Source organism: Oryctolagus cuniculus, chromosome 5, assembly GCF_051225735.1.
Source record: "Oryctolagus cuniculus isolate XC-2025 breed Fujian yellow rabbit chromosome 5, ASM5122573v1, whole genome shotgun sequence".
Taxonomy (NCBI): domain Eukaryota; kingdom Metazoa; phylum Chordata; class Mammalia; order Lagomorpha; family Leporidae; genus Oryctolagus; species Oryctolagus cuniculus.
Window position 1 is genome coordinate 117,946,284 of NC_142871.1, and position 22,117 is coordinate 117,968,400.

Below are 22,117 nucleotides of genomic sequence, written 5' to 3' on the forward strand. Positions count from 1 at the left end.
AGATAGCCTCTGGCTTACACTCTGCTTCTCTGCTCCAATCTTGTATCAGAGGTGCAGCCCCTGGTCATGTGATATCAAATAGCTCCTTCCTCCCTGGTACTTCTGATACAGTTTATCCATCTTTTTTTTCCCCCTTAGAGGACACTATTTGTCTTATTTGTGTTTTATGTTCCTAAAATATAAGCTCTATGAAGTCATGGCATTGTTTTGTTTTGGACTAGACCAGTGCCTGGGAGCAGTTGGTGCTCATAGATACTCCTTGGATGCTGGGATCCATCTAGTGAACAGCTAGAGGCAAGGAGTCTGAAAAGAATCTGTAATTATTAAGTGAGATAGCACCTGGTAAGTGCACTCACTTATTCATTTTTAACATTAAACTGTGGGTGGAGAAAGAAAATACCTACAGTTTTCAGCTGTGAGCATTAAAGATTCTGTAAGTAATAGTCTAATACTGTGCCTGGAACATTCATGGCATTTAGCATTCATTAGCTATCATTGTCAATATTACAATTTCCCAGCAAGTGGAACGATCTTCAGATTTAAAATTCAGAAAGAATGTGGATAGATGAGATTTGAAGATTCAAATGGAAGAGAGATAAAGGAAGAGTCTGTACATTTGTTCAGTTTGTGGCTTTGATAGTTCTCTGAAGTTCAAGAGTGCTAGTAATTTGCATTTATGTAGGATTGAGCTTGTGTTAGTATTCTGGGAGAAACAATAGAGAACATAAGTATGTAGAACCATAAGATAAGCCAATGAATTGCTTGACTTTTCTAAGGGAGACAAAGGACAAGTCTGAATTTGGTGCAAGTCTCTGGGAAAAGGTATTATTGACATTTCTTTAAGTAGCCAATGTGCTGGGAATTGTGGAAAGGTTTTCTTGTGTTATCTTCTAATTGTGAAGGGTTTATAAGCACCAAGAAAAGAAAGTGACCACTTAGAGGCAGCATGAGCTTAGTAAGGATAAATTATGCCAAACTAATTTATTTTCCTTTTTGTTCCCTAAAGAGTTATTACATTATAGGACTCTATTCATAATACTGGATTTGTATATGGTTAACTTTTCTAAAAAAATAAGTATCATTTGTTTCATAATCAGCTGAAATAATTTCAGTTCATGTTAATTTATCTCTAGTGTCCATATTAAAAAAAGAAAATGTAGGAGCAAGTATTTGGCCTACTGGTTAAGGAACTGCTTGAGATGCTTAAGTTCCAGACTGCAACACCAGTATTTGGGTCTTGGCTCCCCTCCTGACTCCAGCTTTCTGCTGAAGTACACCAGGGAGGCAGCAGGTGATGACTCAAGCAGCTGGATCCTTGCCACTCACACACGTGGGAGACTTAGGTGGAGTTCCTGGCTTCTGGATTCTGCTTGGTCCAACCTTGGCTGTTTCAGATATTTGAGGAGCAAACCAATAGATGGGAGATCACTGTCTATTAGTCTCTCTCTCTCTCTCTCTCTGGCTTTCAAATAAAACAAACATATAAATAAGAAATAAACATGTGATTAATATACTGGTTTTCAGTGGCAAAACAGTCTCTACCAGGGTCAGTCATCTAATCATCTGAACTCACATAGCACCTTGGTTATGCTTTTAATTATTAAATAAATCACATCTTAGTTTTCTGATTATTTATATTTTTCTCAATGGTAATATAAGTACCTGAAGAAAAAGGATGAGATCACATTTATTTACTTATCTTTTGACAGGCAGAGTTAGACTGTGAGAGAGAGAGATAGAGAGAAAGGTCTTCTTTCCGTTGGTTCACCCCCAAATGGCCACTACGGCCGGTGCGCTGTGCCAATCTGAAGCCAGGAGCCAGGTGCTTCCTCCTGGTCTCCCACGTGGGTGCAGGGCCGAAGAACTTGGGCCATCCTCCACTGCCTTCCCGGGCCACAGCAGAGAGCTGGACTGGAAAAGGAGTGACCGGGACAGAACCGGCGCCCCCAAGTGGGACTAGAACCTGAGGTGCCGGCACCACAGGTGGAGGTTTAGCCTAGTGAGCTGCGGTGCTGGCCAAGATCACATTTATTTTGGGAGAGATACCTTTACATGCTCATACACAAAAAGGATTGGGATTTAATTGACTACCAAGCTTAATATCCAGCATTTATTGTACAATGATCAATATAACCAAGAGTAGCAAATACTATTTCATAAATGATATTAAGATACTTAGTTAACTATTTATGGAAAAGCAAGAAGAAAAAAATAAAAATTTGAAGATAATTGAGGAGTAATGTGCCAATCAATATCAAATCGTACGAATCAGTGCTAACACACAAGCATAAGTGTCAGAATAAAAGAAGGATATCACAAAATGCAATACATTAAAGATGTTTATTTTTTTTAAAAGAGAGAGAGAGAACCTGCATCCATTTACTTACTTCCCAAATGTCTGCAACAGCTAGTGCTGTGCCAGGTTGAAACCAGGAGCTGGAAACTACATCAAGATCTCCTGTGTGGGTGACAGGGACTAAAATGCTTGAGCCATCATCCACTGCATCCCAGGCGCATTAGCAGAAAGCTGGATCAGAAGCAGAGTGGGACTCAATCTCAAGCACTCCAATAAGGATGTAGGTATCCTAAGCGGTGGCTTAACCACTGCACAACAATGCCTGCCTTTGTAAATAAACTTAGTTTTATAAAAATTAAAAATATTCCTATGCCAAGGGATACTAAAGAACAAATTAAAAAATCCTGCCTTGTATCAAGTTAACATTTTAAATTATGGCATAGTGATTATATGCACAAATGAGTTGAATATTCATTGGTCGAAATATATGTTGGGGTGCCCACTGTATGCCAGGCATTGCAGGTACTGGGGATCCAGAAGAAAACAAAGACTCTCTTGTGACATCTACATTCTATTAGGGATTGACTGGCTGTAAAGGGATATAAAATGTTTTGGGTGGCAATAAGAACTTTGGAGAAAATAAAGGGAACAAAGTGATGGAGAAAATGTTGATTACAGGGACTGTCTTTTCCTGTTTCCAGGACTTGCATGCTGAGGAAGAAGACATTCTGATGAGGTTTCAGAGCAGTTCTTCCTTGTCTTTGTCAGTCAGGACATACTGTGACTAGAGAGATTCCCATATGCTCCATCCTCTGCCATCCCAGCTCAATGCAGAGACTACAAATAGGTCTTTGCTTTGCCTGGTGTTCCAACTTGCTGATCAATGACTTCTTTCCAGATAACTCTGGTGGTATTGCAAATGCATTTAAGGTGACATGAAAGATCTGCAGACACTGCACATTCCCCAAAGTTCAGAGAAGTGCTGACATGCTGTAAGAAGAAAACAAATTGCATAAGCTTCCTAGCTGAGACTTTTTTTTTGTGGTTTCACTGGGGATTGTATATTCAGGTAAAAAGGAGGGCATGTTCTGTATAGTTCTTGTGTATTTATTTCCATCCATGAACTCATAGGCCTGTGCAGAAATGATTTTCTTTGTCTGCAGAATAGAAATGGGTGATTTGTTTAACAAAGGAGAAAACTAAAGCTTAAGGCTAAAAGCACCTTGGAGAGAGCCTGTATTAGGTGGAAGTGAAATCCGCATTGACCTATTGGCTATGCTGGTGATATGGAGCCTGGTATTTACCAAAAATATCATGTTGGTATCAATAGAAAAACTCTGAAAAATAGTGACAAGCAATCTTTTATGAATTCTTTCAATATTTTTGATTGGACCAAAATGAGAGAGATTGTTCGATAAAGGTATTGGAAGGTCAACATCCCCACTGTCTCATGGGGCATTTCTGTGGGAGTCCTGTGTCGGGGATGATCCCACTTTCCTTGGTAACTGTGAAAATGTAGGAGTGCTAAGGTTCTTACAGCAGCATGCAAATAAACATGGATTATATTGACAATTGGAAATCATGGAGATACATTGCTCTCCCAGCAGTTAAGAAGTTGAAGCTGCATTGATTTTTATGTGCTTTGGAATTTAGTGATTGTTTAAAACAAAATAATGAATCACCAATAAATATTATATACATCTTATGGATAGATTTAGGCACAAAGCAGTGTAGATCTCTTGAAACTGAAAGCTTAAGACTTGTATTCTTGTGTCACATTCAATAGAGAAGGGCAAAGAAAAAAATTGGTGAAAGATTTCACAGGAATATGAAATTTTATTCTCAAATTCCAATTCAGAAGTAATCTCTATCATTTTATGTCTAATTACAGCTTGAAAATATGAAAAAGAATGTGAAAATATATGGGCTGTAAACAAATGTATCAGGAGACCCACTGTTACAGGATGTAGCATTTTTAAAAAAGATTTATTTATTTATTTGAAAGTCAGAGTTACACACAGAGAGAAGGTGAGGCAGAGAGAGAGAGAGAGAGAGAGAGAGAGGTCTTCAATCCACCCGTTCACTTGCCAGTTGGCCACGAAGGCTGGAGCTGAGCTGATCCAAAGCCAGGAACCAGGAAATTCTTCCAGTTCTCCCACACAGGTGCAGGGGTCCAAGGACTTGGGCCATTCTATACTGATTTCCCAGGTCATAGAGGAGAGCTGGATTGGAAATGGAGCAGCTGGGACTCAAACCGGTGCCCATATGGTAGCACTGCAGGTGGCGACTTTACCTGCTTCGCCATAGTGCCGGCCCCAGGATGTAACATTTTAAGTCTTGAAACTTATTTAGAGTCATGGAGATGTGGTGTGTGTGTGTGTGTGGTATGATATCTGTAACAAAATGCCTGGGATTATCAGGTAGAACATTCATTTTAAAAATTCTTCAACAATTTGTATTGAGCACTTACTATTTGTCAGAAAGTTTTTAAGAGTATAGGGGTATACCAATGACCAAAACAAGAGGTCCTGTTTCATTTGAGTGAGCTCAGTCAATGATAAATACACAAGAAATCTTATATTTTTAATGTGGTATGAAGCAGCATTGAGAGGAGAGAGTTATTGCAAGTACTTTAGAAGAATAAGAATACAGGGGAAGATGTGATATTTAAGTAGAGACATGAATGAAGTAAGGGAGTGAGCCGTGTGGATATTTGGGGGGCAGAATGTCCTAGGGAAGGCCACAGGAAGTGAAAGACATCCAGTGAGAGTTTGCTTTGCATGACTCCAGTCTGTCTCCATTGCTATGATCCTTAACATATCATTTGAATACTTTGAGCCTTTGCTTCCTCAATGATAAAGTGGAGATATAATGGCTCAATATAGATATTTTTGATGGCTGGCAGACCAGATCAAGATGCTATAATATGTGCTTGCTTCGGCAGCACATATACTAAAATTGGAAGATGTTATAATACATGGAAGCAAGCTAATGGTGCACACAGGTGCTTCAGAGAAAGTCTTTGAAGCTCACTGAAAACTAGATAACAGATATTGGTACTAATATTAAGAACCTTAAATATTCTCTCTAATTAGCAGAATTAATTAATGAAATGGTCTGCTTTTGTTACACTGAAGAACCCAACTAATGACTTTTTGTCAGATCTTTTCACTGTCATGAGCCGTAGTTTTCTCTGTATTTTGTGGCTGAGCTACAGATCTCACTCCCAGGTTAATGTCTGAGACAGCATTCTGTTACTGAGTTTCTTACAGTGGTTACAGTTTGTCCTCACACCACCATGCCCAGTTTGCTAATTTTGGGTCTTGGATTGGAGGAAACTTCTTGGGTCCTTTTTTTTTTTTTGGATGTAGTTCTCCACCCTGTAGTCCTCGCCTTATAGTGGTTCTAGAACTTTGGTTCACCTTGCTTTTCAGTTAACTTTACTGTCTCAGTCTTTTCTACTTTCTCATCTCTTTATTCCACTCTAGCTTCCTATCATCTTTCTGTATTTTATAGGAGTAAAAGTATTACATGAATGTAAATGTACAGCCTTATATAAAGGACTTTCGGTTCCTTTTCCTCCCTGGTGTCAGTCCATAGTTTTAGCCCATGGATCATCATGGAGGGACACAGTTCACACAGCTCATGGGTCACAGGATGCTTGTGTATAACCTGTCCTTTTCTCTGTGGTGCCAAGACTGGGTATTATTATGCCTTTTGCCTCTTTATCTCTTAAATGGGGAGGAGTCATAGACCTTCATTCATCCTTTGCAGATGTAGAAAATGAAAAGACCTTGCTTTTCCTTATCCCAAAACCTTGGTGATTGGATTAGGTCTGTAATGCAGGACTAATGACCTAGAGGTCATTACTCCCTTCTGGAAAATATGTATACTGGGTCTTCTGGCAACACATTTTTCCATATTCTCTCTTGGAAAGACTCCAGGGCACTATTCTGCATGTAGGTATAGTTGTCGGTATTATAAATATGCCTTCCCTTCTTAATGATCTTCTCCCATCTGCCTCTCATGCGTCGCTGAGGACCTTCTAGGCAGTTTATTTCACAGGAACTCAGGCTTCACATTTGGTTGGAATCTGGATGGGAAAATGACTGTGTGAAGAGAGGGATACACATGTTGTATCATTACCTTGAGGGACTCACCTTCTCTAACCTGATTTTCATCATATTTAACATAATGAGAGATGTATAACATCACCAGACATACAGACTTGTTCTCAACCTCTTGCATGGGGTTAATACTGAATGCTTTCTGTGATTTTTACATCTTCGTTTTGAAAAACACATGACTTCAGAGTGATTAGAAATTAACAGCAAAGTCAGGAGTTCTGAGCAGGGGATGGGGCTGGGATGGAGAGGAGGTGCTTTTTGCTTTATGGTCATTCCCTCATTCTTGTCCCCTGCCCCTCACTCAAAAGTTTGGGGTGATTCAGTTGCCATGCACAGTCAGCCTGCATTGCACCTATGCATGCATGAGCTTTGTTCAGCACTGGTGCACCAAGCACAGAGGGCATGCAAAAATAATATCCAAAAAAGAGAAAAAGGCCAATTGGGTGGATGGATCTCAGTACTTGAAAAGAGGAATGTTCCTATAAAACAGGAACACTTGGCAGTAGAGCCAGTGAAAAATGATATCAATTACATAAAGCAAAATGCCACCTATCAAGCAGAACATTTTAATTCTCCCTATTCCAGGCTATTTATGACTTTTTGTCCAAGACTCAATACATGTCTGTAAAAATAAAAAATGGAATCAACTCCATCTGTTAGGTAGAAGGAGGCCTGTGCTGAGGGGAAAATGATATTCTGGGGACTGATTTCAGCAGCTCTTCAATTGCAACTTTGCCTTTTCTATGTTCTTTTTCTCTGTTTGGTTAGATGTATGAATAGAGAGATAAATAATTTTACTGAGACATTTGAAATATTTAACTTTCTCTGAGAAATTCATATTTTGATTGGCTAATTATGCTGTGTTGATGGAAAACAGAAAAAATCTCTCTGCATAAAAACAAACAAGCAATCCAGTAAAAAACAAAACAACAACAACAAAAAAATCACTTCTGTTTTTCAGGGCAACTTTTCCTTTCAGTTCTGCCGGAGGTGGTCCAGAGCTCACAGTTGGTATCCTGAGAGAGTGCCACAAGATGGCGACAACGTCACAGTGGAGAGTGGCCAGGTGCTACTGCTTGACACCAATACAAGCATCCTCAACTTGCTGCATGTTAAAGGTCCGTGGAGCTTGACTATCAGGAAAGTTCTTCTACACAGTTCTATCACATGTAGGGGCTGGAAGGAGGGGGACATTTTGGGTTAGTTCCAGAACTTGGTGGAACATTTATTTTCCAAAAAGTGGTCAGAAGGTTCAAAATGAAAGGACTTCCTTATGACTCTTAGAAGCACAGAGTGTGATTATTTTAAGTTTTACAAAAGCAAGAAGGTTAACAGTGTTCTCAAAGAATATACTGTTTTCTTCAAGCCCTTTGTAGTTTTGCTTAACAAGTGCATCCCCCACAATATAGCAAAATGCCTTGAAATCGGTTCATGCTGCTGCCTTTGAACTTCCCTGCCAAGAAAGCAATGTCTTCCTGCTCTCCCCATGTTGTGGTTTTGACTACTTGGTCCCATGGAAAGTCATATAAATAGGCTTCCTTATTGCAAGACAAGCCACATAGCTCTAGGGCCTAGGAACTTGGAGGAGACTGAAAATTCATATTTCAGCTCTTCTACCACATCCATAAATGACTAAGTTGGCTATTTCACTTCCTTGTGCCATTTGGTACCTTATCTGTTAAATAATAATAAAAATCTTTCTTCTTCTAGTGGCTGATAATGAGGAATGGTTATCAAAGTGTCCCTGTTAATCAGCAAATGAAAATTGCTTGGGAGATGCAATTAGTTTGGGGTATCCACAAAATTGCACTGAAACACTATTCTTTAAGGATGTGTTTAAAGATTATTCTTTTGTCAGAGAGTATAGCAAGGAAGTTCTTCTATCCTCTGGTTCATTTCCCAAATGCTGGCAATAGTCAGACACGGGTCAGGCTGAATTCAGGACCCAGGAACTCCATCTGGGTCTCCCATGTGGGTATCAGGGGCCCAAATACAGCCATCTTCTGGTGCCCTCCTGGGTACACTAGCAGGGAGCTGGATTAGGAGCAGAACAGCTGGTACTCAAAATGGCATTCTGAGATGGGCTGCTGATGTTATATAGCTATGCTACCACATTTGCTCCAACTTTAAACATATTTAACACTTACTCAGACATTTGTTCATTTTTTTACTTTAAAGATTTATTTATTAATTTATTTGAAAGTCATAGTTATACAGAGAGAGAATGAGAGGCAGAGGCAGAGAGAGAGAGAGAGAGAGAGAGAGGTCAGTGTTCCATCTGCTGGTTCACTCCTCAGTTGGCTGCAATGTCTGGAGCTGCACCAGTCTGAAGGCAGAAACCAGGAGTTTCTTCCTGGTCTTCCCACATGGGTGGCAGGGACCCATGGACTTGGACCATTCTCTACTGCTTTCCCAGAACATAGCAGAGAGCTGGATTGGAAGTGGAGCAGATGGGACTCAAACCAGTGCCCATATGGGATGCCGGCCCTGCAGGTGGTGGCTTTACCCACTACGCCACAGTGCTGGCTGCAGACATTTGTTCTTATGAGAGTAAGATTATGGGTACATGAGGGGGAAGTAAAATGTTTTGATTCCTGTTTCTTACAGACTGTCAGGTTTTTCTGATTGGGTCTTTTTTGTCCTTGTGCATTCTGGACACTGTTGTGTGTTGTTTTTTTTTTTTTTTTCATCTATCATACTAGGAATAATTTTTTAGTTAAATCAATCAATTAATGCCCTTTATGCGGGAAATGGTCTTTCAGCTAAAGCTCTTGTGGTGTGTGTGTAGCTACGGGGAGTACTGATTTGTTGACAACAATAAAACTTCTAAGGACTAGCAATGACAAAAGAAAAATATAGACTTAAAGCCTCATCATAGAACAGATCCTTCTGGTGTGCCTTTAATAGGGCTCCCCACATAGCTGTCACGAAGCTTAGAGTCTTGGATTACTGTCTCTGAGTATATTACTGCTCCCAGGTAAATGTTTAATCAACGAATGTTATTGATAGCATCAGAGACCAAAGAAGGAGAAAAGGCATGATAGAGATAGAGAAAGCAAAGGGTAGGAGAAAGGCAGGAGGATATATAATATACATTCAACTTCTCACTCTTCTAGTTTCAAGTTCTGAGCAACCCAAATATCTACCCCAACCTGTTACCTTCCAAAAGTGATTTTCTTTGATATTCCTCTTTAGGCAATATTTTACTCTCATATTATTCAGAATGAGTGAATCATATTTGGAAGAACAAACTCTTACCCTGTGGAGAGGGAAAAAGTCAGTTTTTTGATGGATCCGTTCTTTCTTTTGAGAGAACAGTTTGTAGGCATATAATATAAGTGGGAACTAGCTTCTCTACAATTAGGACACAGAAGTTGTTGGCATGAACATGGGAGGCAGTACACACAGCCGACTCAGAATGACAAACACCCTAAACAGCACTCTGATCTTAGAATCAACCCTTAAGGTATTCTGGTCTGGCTGAAAAGCCCATGAGGAAATTTCAGGCATGGAAAGCCAAGACACTGTGGCAAAAAATGTTGTACATGAAGGATCTCTGTGAGTGAGACCCCAGTGGAAAGAAGGGGCCATCAAAGAAGAATGCACTTTTCTCTAATGGGAGGAGAGAACTTCCACTTTGCTTATGGCTCTTATTAAATACTGATGGAGTTTGTGGACTCAAAAGGCTTCCACAGCCTTGGCAGCTCATGATAAGAGCCTTGGGTGATTGCTGACATCATAAATAAGAGTGTCAATTGTTAAATCAACAACAGGAGTCACTGTGCACTTACTCCCCATGTAGGACCTCTGTCTTTAATGAGTTAAACTATGAGAATTAACTATAAAACTTGTCTTCAAACAGTGCTTTATACTTTGTGTGTGTGTGTGTGGGTACAAATTGTTGAAATCTTTGCTCAGTATAGAGTTGGCCTGGTGTATATAAAGTTAATTAAAAAATGAATCTTAATGAAGAACGGGATGGGAGAGGAAGTAGGAGGTGGGATGGGAGGGGGGGTAGGAGGACTGGTATGGGCAGAAAACCGCTATATTCCTAAAGCTATACCTATGAAATATGTATTCATTAAATAAAAGCTTTCTTTAACAAATTTGTTGGCATGGTGGTGAGTTGCCTAGAGTGAAACTGAGATTTTTATTGTAAATATGTAGGCCTTAACTTCTAACAAGAATGAGAACAGGAAAGGACATGCTCAAATTTTGTTCCACAGACAATTTGTGAATGCATATTAAGTGGCCTGGGAAACCTGTGTGAAATACAAGAAAAATGTGATGAATTATATTAATAGTTAATGTCAGTGATTTGTACATTTATTAAAGAAACATAGGAAGTAAATAGAATGAAATTTCTAGCTCTAAAACAGATGATGAGACAGAATGTGGACTGAAGTATTGAGTAGAAGATGAAAGATTAGAGTTGGAGAATGACCAGGAGCTTAGGAGTGTATCATTTGTGTCTGAGATGTGTTTTGGTCACATGGATATTAATATACACACAAAATCAAAATTTGAGGAGTTTCACCATCTCCGTTATTGGAACTCTATGTGTCAAATCAGGCTACAACCTTAGCAGCATCCTAAACACATTTCTTTTTCTCACATCTGATGAGATGATAAATGAGACTGATAAATCAATCAGTCCATTGTTTTAGCTGAATCTTTAACATGTGTCCCATGTATTAACATCTCCACTGTTATCAAGCTAATCCTAACCACCATAAATTTGGCCTGGACTATTTTAACTTGTCTCTTAATTAGTTTCTATGTTTCCAATTCTTTGTCTTATTTAATGGCAGGATTCCAATTTCAATTGTAGCAGTAATGTACCCAGCTACATTTTTCTGACCTCCTTTGTAGCTAGATATAACCTGATAGCTAAAAGCTAATCAAAAAGTTAAGGGGAAGTATTATGTGAGGTATCTGGGAATTCCCTCTGTAGAGCTGACCCAGAAGGAGGCATACCCTATTTCTTCTGATTTCTTTGGTTTTTCACCTTCTGTTGTTTATGTATAATAACTGCATATTAAGTGGCCATTTTGGATCATGAGGTAACTCATTAGGAAAGCAGAATAGCAGAAACCCAGGACCTTGATGACTTTGGAGTTGTTGTTTGACTGCCCACCTCTGAGATTGGTTTTGTGATAGAAAAATAAGACCTTGAGTGTTTAAGCTCTTGGGTTTGGCTTGTATGCTGTGTACTAAAGTAAGCCCCCAGCAGCGTAGAGTCTATGTCCCAATTAGTTCTCTCCTAAAACTCTTCAATGATTTCTCATGTCACTAAGAATAAAGTCCAGAATCCTTATCATTATTTAATCTCTAATCCTTTCATTAGTTTTGTCTTCCTCATTTCTATTGCCCCAGCTCTGCTATGAATATACTTACCTCAGAACTTTTACCCATGACACAATGTCCTTTGTCTGGATTGTTCTTCTTTTAGATTCATGTGACTGCCTCACTTATTCCATTTGCTTCTTGATAGAAAATATCAATGTACCAGAGCAGGCCCCCTCAGTCTTCTTTTCTAAAATTATAACCCATCTTCATTATTCTTTTTGTTTCGCATTTACTTTTTCTCATAATACTTATTATGACAGGACTTATTAGATATTTATTTGCTTGTTTATGGTTTGACTCCTCTTCTAGAATAAGTTCAAAAAGGCTAAAGACTCAGTTTATTTCCTGTTGTCTCCTTGAGGCCTAGGATAGTGCCTGACATGTGATGTGGGCTCAAATATTGTGTGTTGATTGTTGAGTGAATGGACATGTAAATGGTGCAGAGTTTTGAGGTATATTTTTAAAATACTTACACTTTTAAATATTACTTTCCCCAACTGACTTTCACTGTCCTTTGTTTTTCTCATGGTTACACATATACATATAATCACATACCACATTTATGTATATATGTATATGTGCATACATGCACATTTATTCACTTCTGTACACATACTATATATATGTATTTATATATGTAATATGGATACACACAGTTATGCACATATGTATATAACTCAGAGTTGTTAGAAACAAAATCCATTGGCAAGTTCTCAGCTATTTCTATAATATTCCAAAGAATATATTCTACATGAAGTAAATATACTTGGGACAGATTAAGGATTAAAAAAAGGGAAGGTAGATTACTTAACAGCTACATTTGTCACTACTTTGTGAACATACTATGTTCTATATATTATTTTCCATTAATGGAAACCAGCATCCTAATATGTAGAGGATAAGACTCTTACATCAGACAAACCAATCCTTCTGTATTTATGTCCTCAACAGTCTTGAACTCTGTGCCTTTCTTTTATTTCCATCTATAAAATAGAATCACCATTTTTTCCTATAACTATGGCTTATTTAGTAGAAAGGAGCATTTTAAATTTTTTTGCAGTTATTGGGAACTAACACCAGTGACAAAGTTTTGTGCCATCTTTTATGACGATATAAGGTGATTCTTGATTTTTATTAAAGATGACATTTTTTGTCACCATTATTGCATTTATTATTATTTGACTTTCATTCGAAAAAAATCCAGAACTTTGTGTACTTCTTTCTTCTTCCAGTTTTTTTAAAATTATTTTTGGGATACTGTTAAACACAAAAGAGAATTAACCCAATCAATTAATACTAATGAGCTGGATGGAAATAGGCATATTGCCTTGATTTAGTTAATTATATTTTTCATTCTTTTATGTTAAGATGCCCAACGGCCATAGGCATCGCTGAATTAAAATTTATTATTTTTATTCCAAGTAAGTATGATGAGCCATAATAACAAAGAAAGAAACATTACTCTCTTGTCAGAGCAGGAGGCATCTTGGACAGAGGTTTCGGGCATGTGATCTGTAAGTGGGAAAGCATTCATTTTTCTTAAATGAATCAATGACTCTCTTCTGACCTGGTGGTCAAGCTGCTTGGTGTGAAGTGGCCTAGAGATAATGATAGATAAAGAGTCAATTAGGGGAGAATAAATTCTTCCCTTGGTATTAAGCTTTTGGATTTCAGAGTTGTTCTCTCTCTTTCTCTCTCTCACTCATGGTTCGCAAGAGTAATGTGAAATAATATGATAATTTGCTTTATGAAAGTAATCACTTCACTATATACACAAAAAGATTGTTGTAAACCTTAAATATATACATCGAGAAGGATAACATTTTGTATTTTTTTTTTTTTTGCTACGCACAATGCTATTGCTTTAAAATGCTTCATCAGAAACTTGTTTCCAGACTCTATTGCTGCTTAATAGTGCACTGGTTCCCTTTAATGTGATTTTCTATTTCTTGGACTATTGGCATACACCAAGGCAGTTTAATGCTTGGCAGGCTCTTGAGACAGAAAGAACTTAGTCTGAATCTGGGCTCCACTACTACAAACTCTGTGACCTTGAGAAGTTGAGAATCTCGGTAAGCCTCAGATTTTCCCCATTAGGACAATGCCTAATTATCATGACAGCAGCATCAATAATGATAGCTACTACATATGGTCGGTTGTGACATATGTACATGATGATGGGTTGCTGGCTTCCTATGGACATTTTGAGTATTGAATGAGGGAATATTTGTAAAGCTCTTAGTACAGCGCCTGGTCCAGAATTAGGAATTCAATTAATGTTAGTTGTTTCTTTTGGACTGACAGAGATAACAGAAGAGATGGCTGAATATCAGGCTGAAGTTACAATTTTATTTCCAGATAGAGGCTGCTTCTATATACAAGGCAAACTGGATTACTGAAAGAATTAGCTGGGTAATAAAGACCTTGTATTGCTTTTGCCTCTGTTATCTTCGAAATGCATATTGAAGTGTTTTTCTTTCTTTTGTGACAGTAGGAAGAATACAGACTAGAAGTTGCAGAGTCTATCCATTTGATTGCCTACACTCTTCTTGTTACTTTGACTTCATAGAAGCACATTTTTTTTCTGGTGCAGCTTAGTATGGGGTTTGATTTTCTTTAAACTCTTTTTTTAGTCCACAATTCGAAGACATTCAGATCTCTTTGAGTTTATTTGGGGTTTCTATGGCATACAATTGGCTTATTGAGATGATGCACCTTTGCTTGAACCACTGTTAATTTCTTTCTTTCTTTCTTTTTTTTTTTTTTTTTTTTTTTGACAGGCAGAGTGGACAGTGAGAGAGAGAGACAGAGAGAAAGGTCTTCCTTTGCCATTGGTTCACCCTCCAATGGCTGCTGCGGCCAGTGCACCGCGCTGATCCGATGGCAGGAGCCAGGTACTTATCCTGGTCTCCCATGGGGTGCAGTGCACATGTACCTGGGCCATCCTCCACTGTACTCCCTGGCCACAGCAGAGAGCTGGCCTGGAAGAGAGGCAACCGGGACAGAATCCGGCGCCCCGACTGGGACTAGAACCCAGTGTGCCGGCGCTGCAAGGCGGAGGATTAGCCTAGTGAGCCATGGCACCGGCCTCACTGTTAATTTCTTTGTAGAAATTCTTCATTCATTGCAAAGGTTTGGGGATTTAAAAGTGAAGTATTAAGTGCTACACCCAGAACACACTTTTTATTTTTATTTTTTGTCTTTATTTTTTTTGAAAGATAAGAGTTACAGAGGGGAAGAGATGGAGGTGGAGGGAGAGAGATCTTCCATCTGCTGCTTCACTCCCCAAATGGCTGCAATGGCCATGGGCTGAGCTAGGTCAAAGCCAGGTGCCTGGAGCTTCCTCTGGGTCTCTCACATGGGTGCAGGCCCCCCAGCACTTGGATCATCTCCTACTGCTCTCCCAGGAGCATCAGCAGGGAGATAGATTTCAACTGGAGAAGCCTGGTCTCGGACCAGTGCCTGTATGGGAAGGTGGCACTGCAGGCAGAGGCCCAACCTGCTATGTCATAATGTTGCCCCCCCCACCCTCCAGAACACTGTTTTAAATGACAGGTATTTTATGCACTGTTACTTCTAGTTAGCACCAAACCAGTCTCAGATGTATGCTTCAGATAATGCTTTACTATGCGGTGATTTAGAAATGCAATGAAAGAAGACTTCCATGAGATATTACTTGTGGCTTCTCTGTGTGTCAGGTCAGTTGAGGCACTGCACAGATTACCCTGTGCCTATAATTTTGAAACCTTACAGAGAGTAGGTTGGACCTGAAGGAAATATATCTGAAGGCAAGATGGAGTTTTGAATAAAAATGAAGTATTCTGTATTACTATTGCTTTCTGTAACTGGGGAATATTTTGATCAATATGTGAGGGTTTTGTGGGCTGGTAAAATTTGTCTCACATTGGTAAATTTTAAATAACTTATCTGCAAGGTGGCTGTGAAAGAGGATTCACTGAATTACCTCCTATATTGGCTGAAACATAGCTACCCCTCAAGACCAGGAATGGGATGATTATGTATAACCAATACAGTGAGATTGGCTCATTGCAGAATGGTCAGAAATCTTCGACCCGAGTTCAAATTTGAGTCTGTCACATACCCTCTTGTGGATTTAGGTAAGATTCTAGTCCCCAGATCAATGCCCCAAATAGAAATGATGGTGATTTCCTTTCCTTTATAGGAGGAAAGTGGCTTGTGTAAACCCCTACCGCTTGTGTGCACCTGGTAGAGGAAAACAGTAAGGGAGATAATAGACTTTTTGCCTATATTTTCAAGCATGGCCCTGCATATGGGGCTGGTCTTTGCCATTGTCCAAAGCAGAAGATTGAGGAACAAGTCAGTATCAGAAAGAATTAACCTTAGATTTGCTGAAGTGTAGGTGTAAATCCCTTTCCCTGTGTGTCTTTCTTGGCCAGGCTTTTCTTGGTGACAAGTTAATGTGACTTACTTTTGGGAGCGGGGACTTTGCCTATGACTCAAACTAATTGGATCACTGATAGAATTCTGAATTGATTAAGAACTTGAATTACTTTTATGTCAATTCTTTACAAATATGACATTTGGGTACTTTTTTCTTCCTTCTATCTTCAGGGCAGCATATGGTGAACTAGGACATAGATAAGACAGCAGGAATCAGGTCAGTTTTTCTTCACCTTTGCATTACAGCACCATTACACCTCCAGGCAGGGAACAAGACTCAAGTAATTGTTGAGGAGTGAACTAATGAATGAGCTTCTGACTTGAAGAGGCAAATCAGTGGTAGTTGTGAGGTTCTCATTGACCAGAGTCCTTCCTGGTACCCTCAAATGTTAGTGGGTAAGTCCAGACACCAATTTCATTTGCTATTTGTGTATCAGGAGATCAGAGACAAAGGCTTTTTAATGTGGGGGACACTTGGCTCTGAAACCCCTTATTTTTCCCAATCAGACAATGACTTAAATAATTTACCTCCAGAGAACAGTCCCAGACACACTTGATTAGCCTTAAATGAAAGATAAGCCATTGCTATGAGAAAGGACATGCTTCCAATAGATGGGCAGACAGACAGATAGATAGATATTAAACAATTTACAGTTTTATGTTTTGACAACTTGGATATTGTAATATGAAAAATGCTATTGAAAGGGACCAGTCCCTTCCTAGCACAGAAGGTTATAATATTTTCAGTAATGAAAGATAAATGTTTCAAACTTCCTTACTTAAAACCCTTCATTGGTTTTCCATTTAGCCCTTAAGTTCAAGTCTAAACTTAATATGGTTTACAGGGTCCTCCAGGACTTGATCTCTCCTTACCTCTCTATCTCATTTGTTGATTGATGATCCCTAGATCCTATTTATCCAGAATGGGAATGGAGCTAGAAATCTGGAATATTTTTGTATCCAGGATTCTTGTACAAATGAAAATATAATAGAGACTCAGCATTTCATTGTTATTGTTTCCCATGTATCAAATATATTCCTGGGGTCAGGTAAAGAGAGGAGATATTCTCACTTTTTCAGTTAATGAAATTATAAGGAAACAACTGTTATCTTTCATATCCAACACTAATATCTTATATAGCCAAGTCATGTCTACAATATTCAGAGAGAAATACTGTTTGGAACCTTTTGGGAAAAAAAGATGCTCAGAGGAGTGTATCAAATTGCAGGCTGACAAAAAATTGTGATTAGGTTGATGCTAATTGAACTTTGATAAAAGAGAAGGGAGAAGATTATTTGAAAGAACTTGGTAATGAGGAATATTTTTATCTGCTCAGTATAGATATTGGGGAAAAACTTTTTTTTGTCTTTTATGTTTCTCTTCAGAAATAAGTTTCTTTCTGAAGTCGTAAGTGCCTTTTTAGGAACCCATAGAGCAGCCAGGGCTGGCACATTTAAATGCCAGAAGGCTTGTTGTGAAAAGGAAGTAGTGGTTTTTCAGAGGTAGAAAAGAAATTTAGATTTAGTTTGGTAGTAATTGCTAACAGTAGCTATAATAACAAGAGATTTACTTATATCTCTGTTTTTTCTTTTCTGAATTTCTGTTTATGCTTATGCTTTATATTGATTATACTGTTAAAATAGGTTAATTTGTAAAAACAGTCAAAACCCAAGTCATTATCTTTATCTTTTGTCTCAGTTATCTGTATTTTGGCCAATCCACTAAAACCTGAGTATCTTCATTCACTCAAAGAAACTCAACTTCACTGCAATTTTTCCGGGAGTGAAGACTGTATTATTTTTCTTTTATTTTAGCACCCAATAGAGGAGCAGGAAAACAATGGTAAATGTTGACTGAATGACTAAAATAATTAATTTATAATTCTGGGTTTGTATTTATTAGACTGTATTAGGTGATATCAAGTATTGCAACACAGTAGATGCCTAGAGAATCACTTAATTTACCTATGACAGTGGCTTTCAAAGTGTAGCGCTCAAAAGCATGTTTCTTATCACTTGAGAACTTGCATGAAATATAAATTTTGGGGTCCCACAGCAAACCTACTCTGGAGGTAGGGCCACCAGTCTGTGCTTCTGGTGTATGCCTAAAACAATAAAGGGAACTGTGTAGCATTCATTGTAAGGAGTGGGAGCCAAATAACCCGGCCTGCCTACTTTTTTCCCAAAGGCTACTTGAATCTTTGCAAAGAATTCTGGAAACTTGTCTGACCACATTGAATGTGCTTATCCTGAGCATAGCATTTCTAGTTGTACATGATTCTTTATCCTACCAGAGAAATCTGAACTGGTGAAAACTATTGCTCCCAACTGCTATTATCTGCTGCTCTGAGTCAGAGACTTTATTTTAGATATGTTTTTCCCTTGGCATTACCCATTTGACTGTAGCACCAGGCTAATTAAAGAATTAGTATGTGGCATTCATTCTGGGGAGGTGTATGATTCTTTTCCTGCTTACAGAGAATACTTTTGTAAATACTTTCTAGTTCATATTTTCTTTTTTTAATCAGGCAAAGACATTACAATTAAAATACCATTAAAGTGATTCTGGCAAGTATTGCAATAAGCATGTTTTTTAATTAAAGGAAGAACAGGGGGATGCATAAGCAGCATCAGCTAAAAAGGAAAATTTCCTCTGATATCTATTTTGATTGAAACAAAAAAGCAATGGAAATGCAGAAGCAGCAGCCTCTTCCTCCGTGTGTGGCTTCATCCCAGGTTGCTAGGTTTAGGTGTTCTGTGCTTGATTAATTAGTAGCCAGCCAGAGAGTCCATTCCCTTTGCCCCCAATCCTTAAAGCCTGATTTATGCCTCACATCCCCCATGAATATGTGAGAGCTCAGGCATCTATTTCCTGAGCTGCTAGTGGATAGGATTATGGAGCGTGGACTGAGCTCTTGGGGGCTCTCGTTTGCCAGCCAAATTGATTTTCCGCCTCTCTGGCTGGGGACAAGCCCACCTCGAAGGCTTCCAGGCTCTGCTCCAGTGGATCAGACACAAGTCTAATCCGGATCTTGCCAACAAAGGAAGCTGTGTGCATCCCCATCACAATGCAAGCTTCGGGCTGTGGCTGCCTTCCCTAAATGCTACTCTCCTCTTCTTTACCTCCTTTTGACTGCCCTCTCCAAAGCAGCACGATGTAGTAGGGCACAGCAATGTACCCCAAGTCTGCTCAGATTAATCAGCCGACTCTTCTTATGACTCAGGGCACATTGTCCATCTTCGATGGATGATCATCTTAATTCTTCAGGGAAAGGAAATTCCATAGGCTCCGCTGATGATTCCTTTAACTATTTAACAATTCAAAGGTAATGAGATATAGGTTGCTGAACATTTCATTCTTTATTTAAGAGGCAGGAAGGGATGGTGGTGGGAAAGAGAAACAGAGACAGAGAGATCTTCCATCTGCTGGTTCACTTCCTAAATGTCCAAAATAGCCTGGGGTCTGCCAGGCCAAAACTGGGAACCAGGGCCTCCATCTGGATCTCCAAGATGGGTGTCAGGGACAGAAGCTGTTGAGTCAATTTCTCTATCTCCCAGAATGCACATTAATGAGAAGCCAGAACTGGAAAGAACCCAAGTACTCTATATGGGATGCAGGCATCCTACATGATGTCTTAACCACTACGCCATTCCTTCATAGTTCTTAAAGCTGGTGACTCCACAACTTTCCAATTCTCCTAATTCAACTATTTATTTTACTCATTTTAAGAAGCTTTTAAATATTGATGTTTGATAATTTTTCTCCCTCATCTCTCTTCTGCTTATACCCCCTAAAAGATTTCACTTATTTTTGTTATTTTAATTCCATTCTTTCAACAATGACTTAGTGAATGATTATCACATTCTCCAACTGCCAAGAACTGTTCTAGGCACAGAAACTATGATGGGAACAAAATAGACCAAAACTTTGCTCTCATGGGGTTTACTTCTCTAAGGCAAATAGTCAATAAGCCAGAAAAAAAAAAGTATACATGTTTTTAGACTTGTTTGGTGCCATGGAAGAAAGCTGCAGAAAAGTGAGTGGGGATTCCACATAAGGGAGGTAGCTTGGGGAATTTCCACACAGTAAGGGCACAAGTTGTGAGCTGTGGGAGCAAAAACTTCAGTGTGACAGGAGCACCGTGAGCAAGGGAGAGGGCGATAGGCATTGGGCCAGAGAAAACCAACCCTGAGAGTGTGGTCAGCTTCCATTCTGATGGTCATGGGAGCCTCTGGAGAATGTAGAGCAGAGAGGTGATATGTGATAGGCTTTATACTAAAAGAAAAGCAAACAATACTGGTGCTTTTTGAGAACTGACCCTGAGGTGAGGGAAGACATAGGAAGCTGAATAAGGAAGCTGCTATCGTATTTCAGGGGTGGCATGAAAGTGCTTAGACCCCAGCAGTTTATTGGAGATGCTGGGAAGTATTGGATCTTGGAGTTATTTTGAAGGTAGGATACTTAAGTTTCCTGAAGGATAAGTTGTGGGGTAAGAGACAGAGAAAGGTCACTAGAGTTTTTGGATGGAGCAAATGGAAGAATGGGGTTATCATTTACACAGGTGGGATAGACTGTGGACAAGACGAGGAGTCCACCTTTCGAGATGCAAGGTTAAGAACCCTTTCCAAGTAGAAATGTTGAGTAGGTGGTTGTGTGTCTGAGTCTTCAGCTGAAGCCCAAGGTCAGGGTTGGTGATATCAATTTGGGAGCGACCAGCAATTAGCATCCTATGGTATTTAAAACTCTGGGAGAAGATGGATCAACCAAGGTGGAGTTCATAGATTAAGAAGTGTTCAGAGGACTGAGTCTTGGAACTCAAGTTTGTGGTTGGAGGATCAGGAGCATCCGGCAGAAGGGGCTAACAAGGGAATACCTGGGAACTGGGAAGAGAACTAGGAGAACACAGTGCTGGATGCCCGAGGGGAAGGATTTCCAGGGAAAAAAAAAGAGTGAAAATGAAAAAGTGTTATCAAATGCTGCCAACTACTCAGAAAACTGATGGTTAGGCACTGGACCTAGGATTCACCAGTGTGGTTGCCCTTTATGATCTAGACAAGAAAAATTTTGGTAGAATGCTCAGGCAAAGGCTTGACTGGGGAGGGTTTGGAAGAGAGTGGAAGGGAAGAGTTGAAATTAGCAGGTATTGCAGCACTTTTGAAGGGTATCATCGTAGGATAATATTTACACTTTAATTTTTTTTTCTGTAGGGTGAAACAGTTATAACTATGTACGTATTTTCTTTAAAATAAAAACCAACAAATTATTTCGTGGCTATTTTAGATGATGGTTAATTGTAGAGTTAGCCGGAAACAGGTTTTGATGTTTTTAGCTGCTAAAAGTATCTTTATTTTCTCTTTAAAATAAATTAAAAAGATGTTTAATGGGAAGAAGTGATTACATGTAAAAAGTCGTGTTTATTTATTTACTTTAGAGGGGAAGTAACAATAATGATGGTTGATTGATTTTTATAAAATTACCCAAGGTCACTTGTGGGACACAGTCAGCTCTCATGAAAGTCATAACAAGCAATTTAAGGGTCACAGCCAAAGGCTTATTTCTACCCTGCTCTTCACTCAACTTTCAGAAATGGGGTCAAGCTCTATAAAGTGGAGAAATAAAGTTCTCCCACTGCCCTCTCGTACTCAAGTAACAATTCTTTGAGGCAGTTCACTATCTATTTATTTTAAGCTAATGAAGTGTGAGGTTGAAAACTTTGGCACAGAATTAGATTAAACATAAGCTTTATGTTCTTTCCCATGAAACAGCTTTCATTTTGATTAATCCTAAATTCTTCATCAGCCTCTCTCTTTCGTGTACGTAGATGTCCTTATACCCACTGATAAAATGAGGAGGAGTTACTTTTTAGCAGGGGTTAATAATGTCCATATCAATTAATTAGTCCTGCTTACAGCCCTCTTGACA

At 39.0% G+C, this 22,117-nt stretch overlaps 1 protein-coding gene across 34 annotated transcripts in view; it reads left to right on the top strand.

Annotated features, from left to right (window-relative positions):
- The window catches only part of PKHD1 (PKHD1 ciliary IPT domain containing fibrocystin/polyductin), a 524,425-nt gene that overhangs the window by 144,219 nt on the left and 358,089 nt on the right, over nt 1–22,117 (top strand). For all 34 annotated transcript variants that reach the window (XR_016234007.1, XR_016234005.1, XR_016234006.1 and 31 more), the window contains one exon: nt 7,385–7,541. Coding sequence is in view for 24 of the 34 variants with exons in the window: in XM_089333174.1 (XP_089189300.1) it covers nt 7,385–7,541 (157 nt within the window). In the remaining 10 variants the exon portion in view is untranslated. The remainder of the gene's footprint in view (nt 1–7,384; nt 7,542–22,117) is intronic.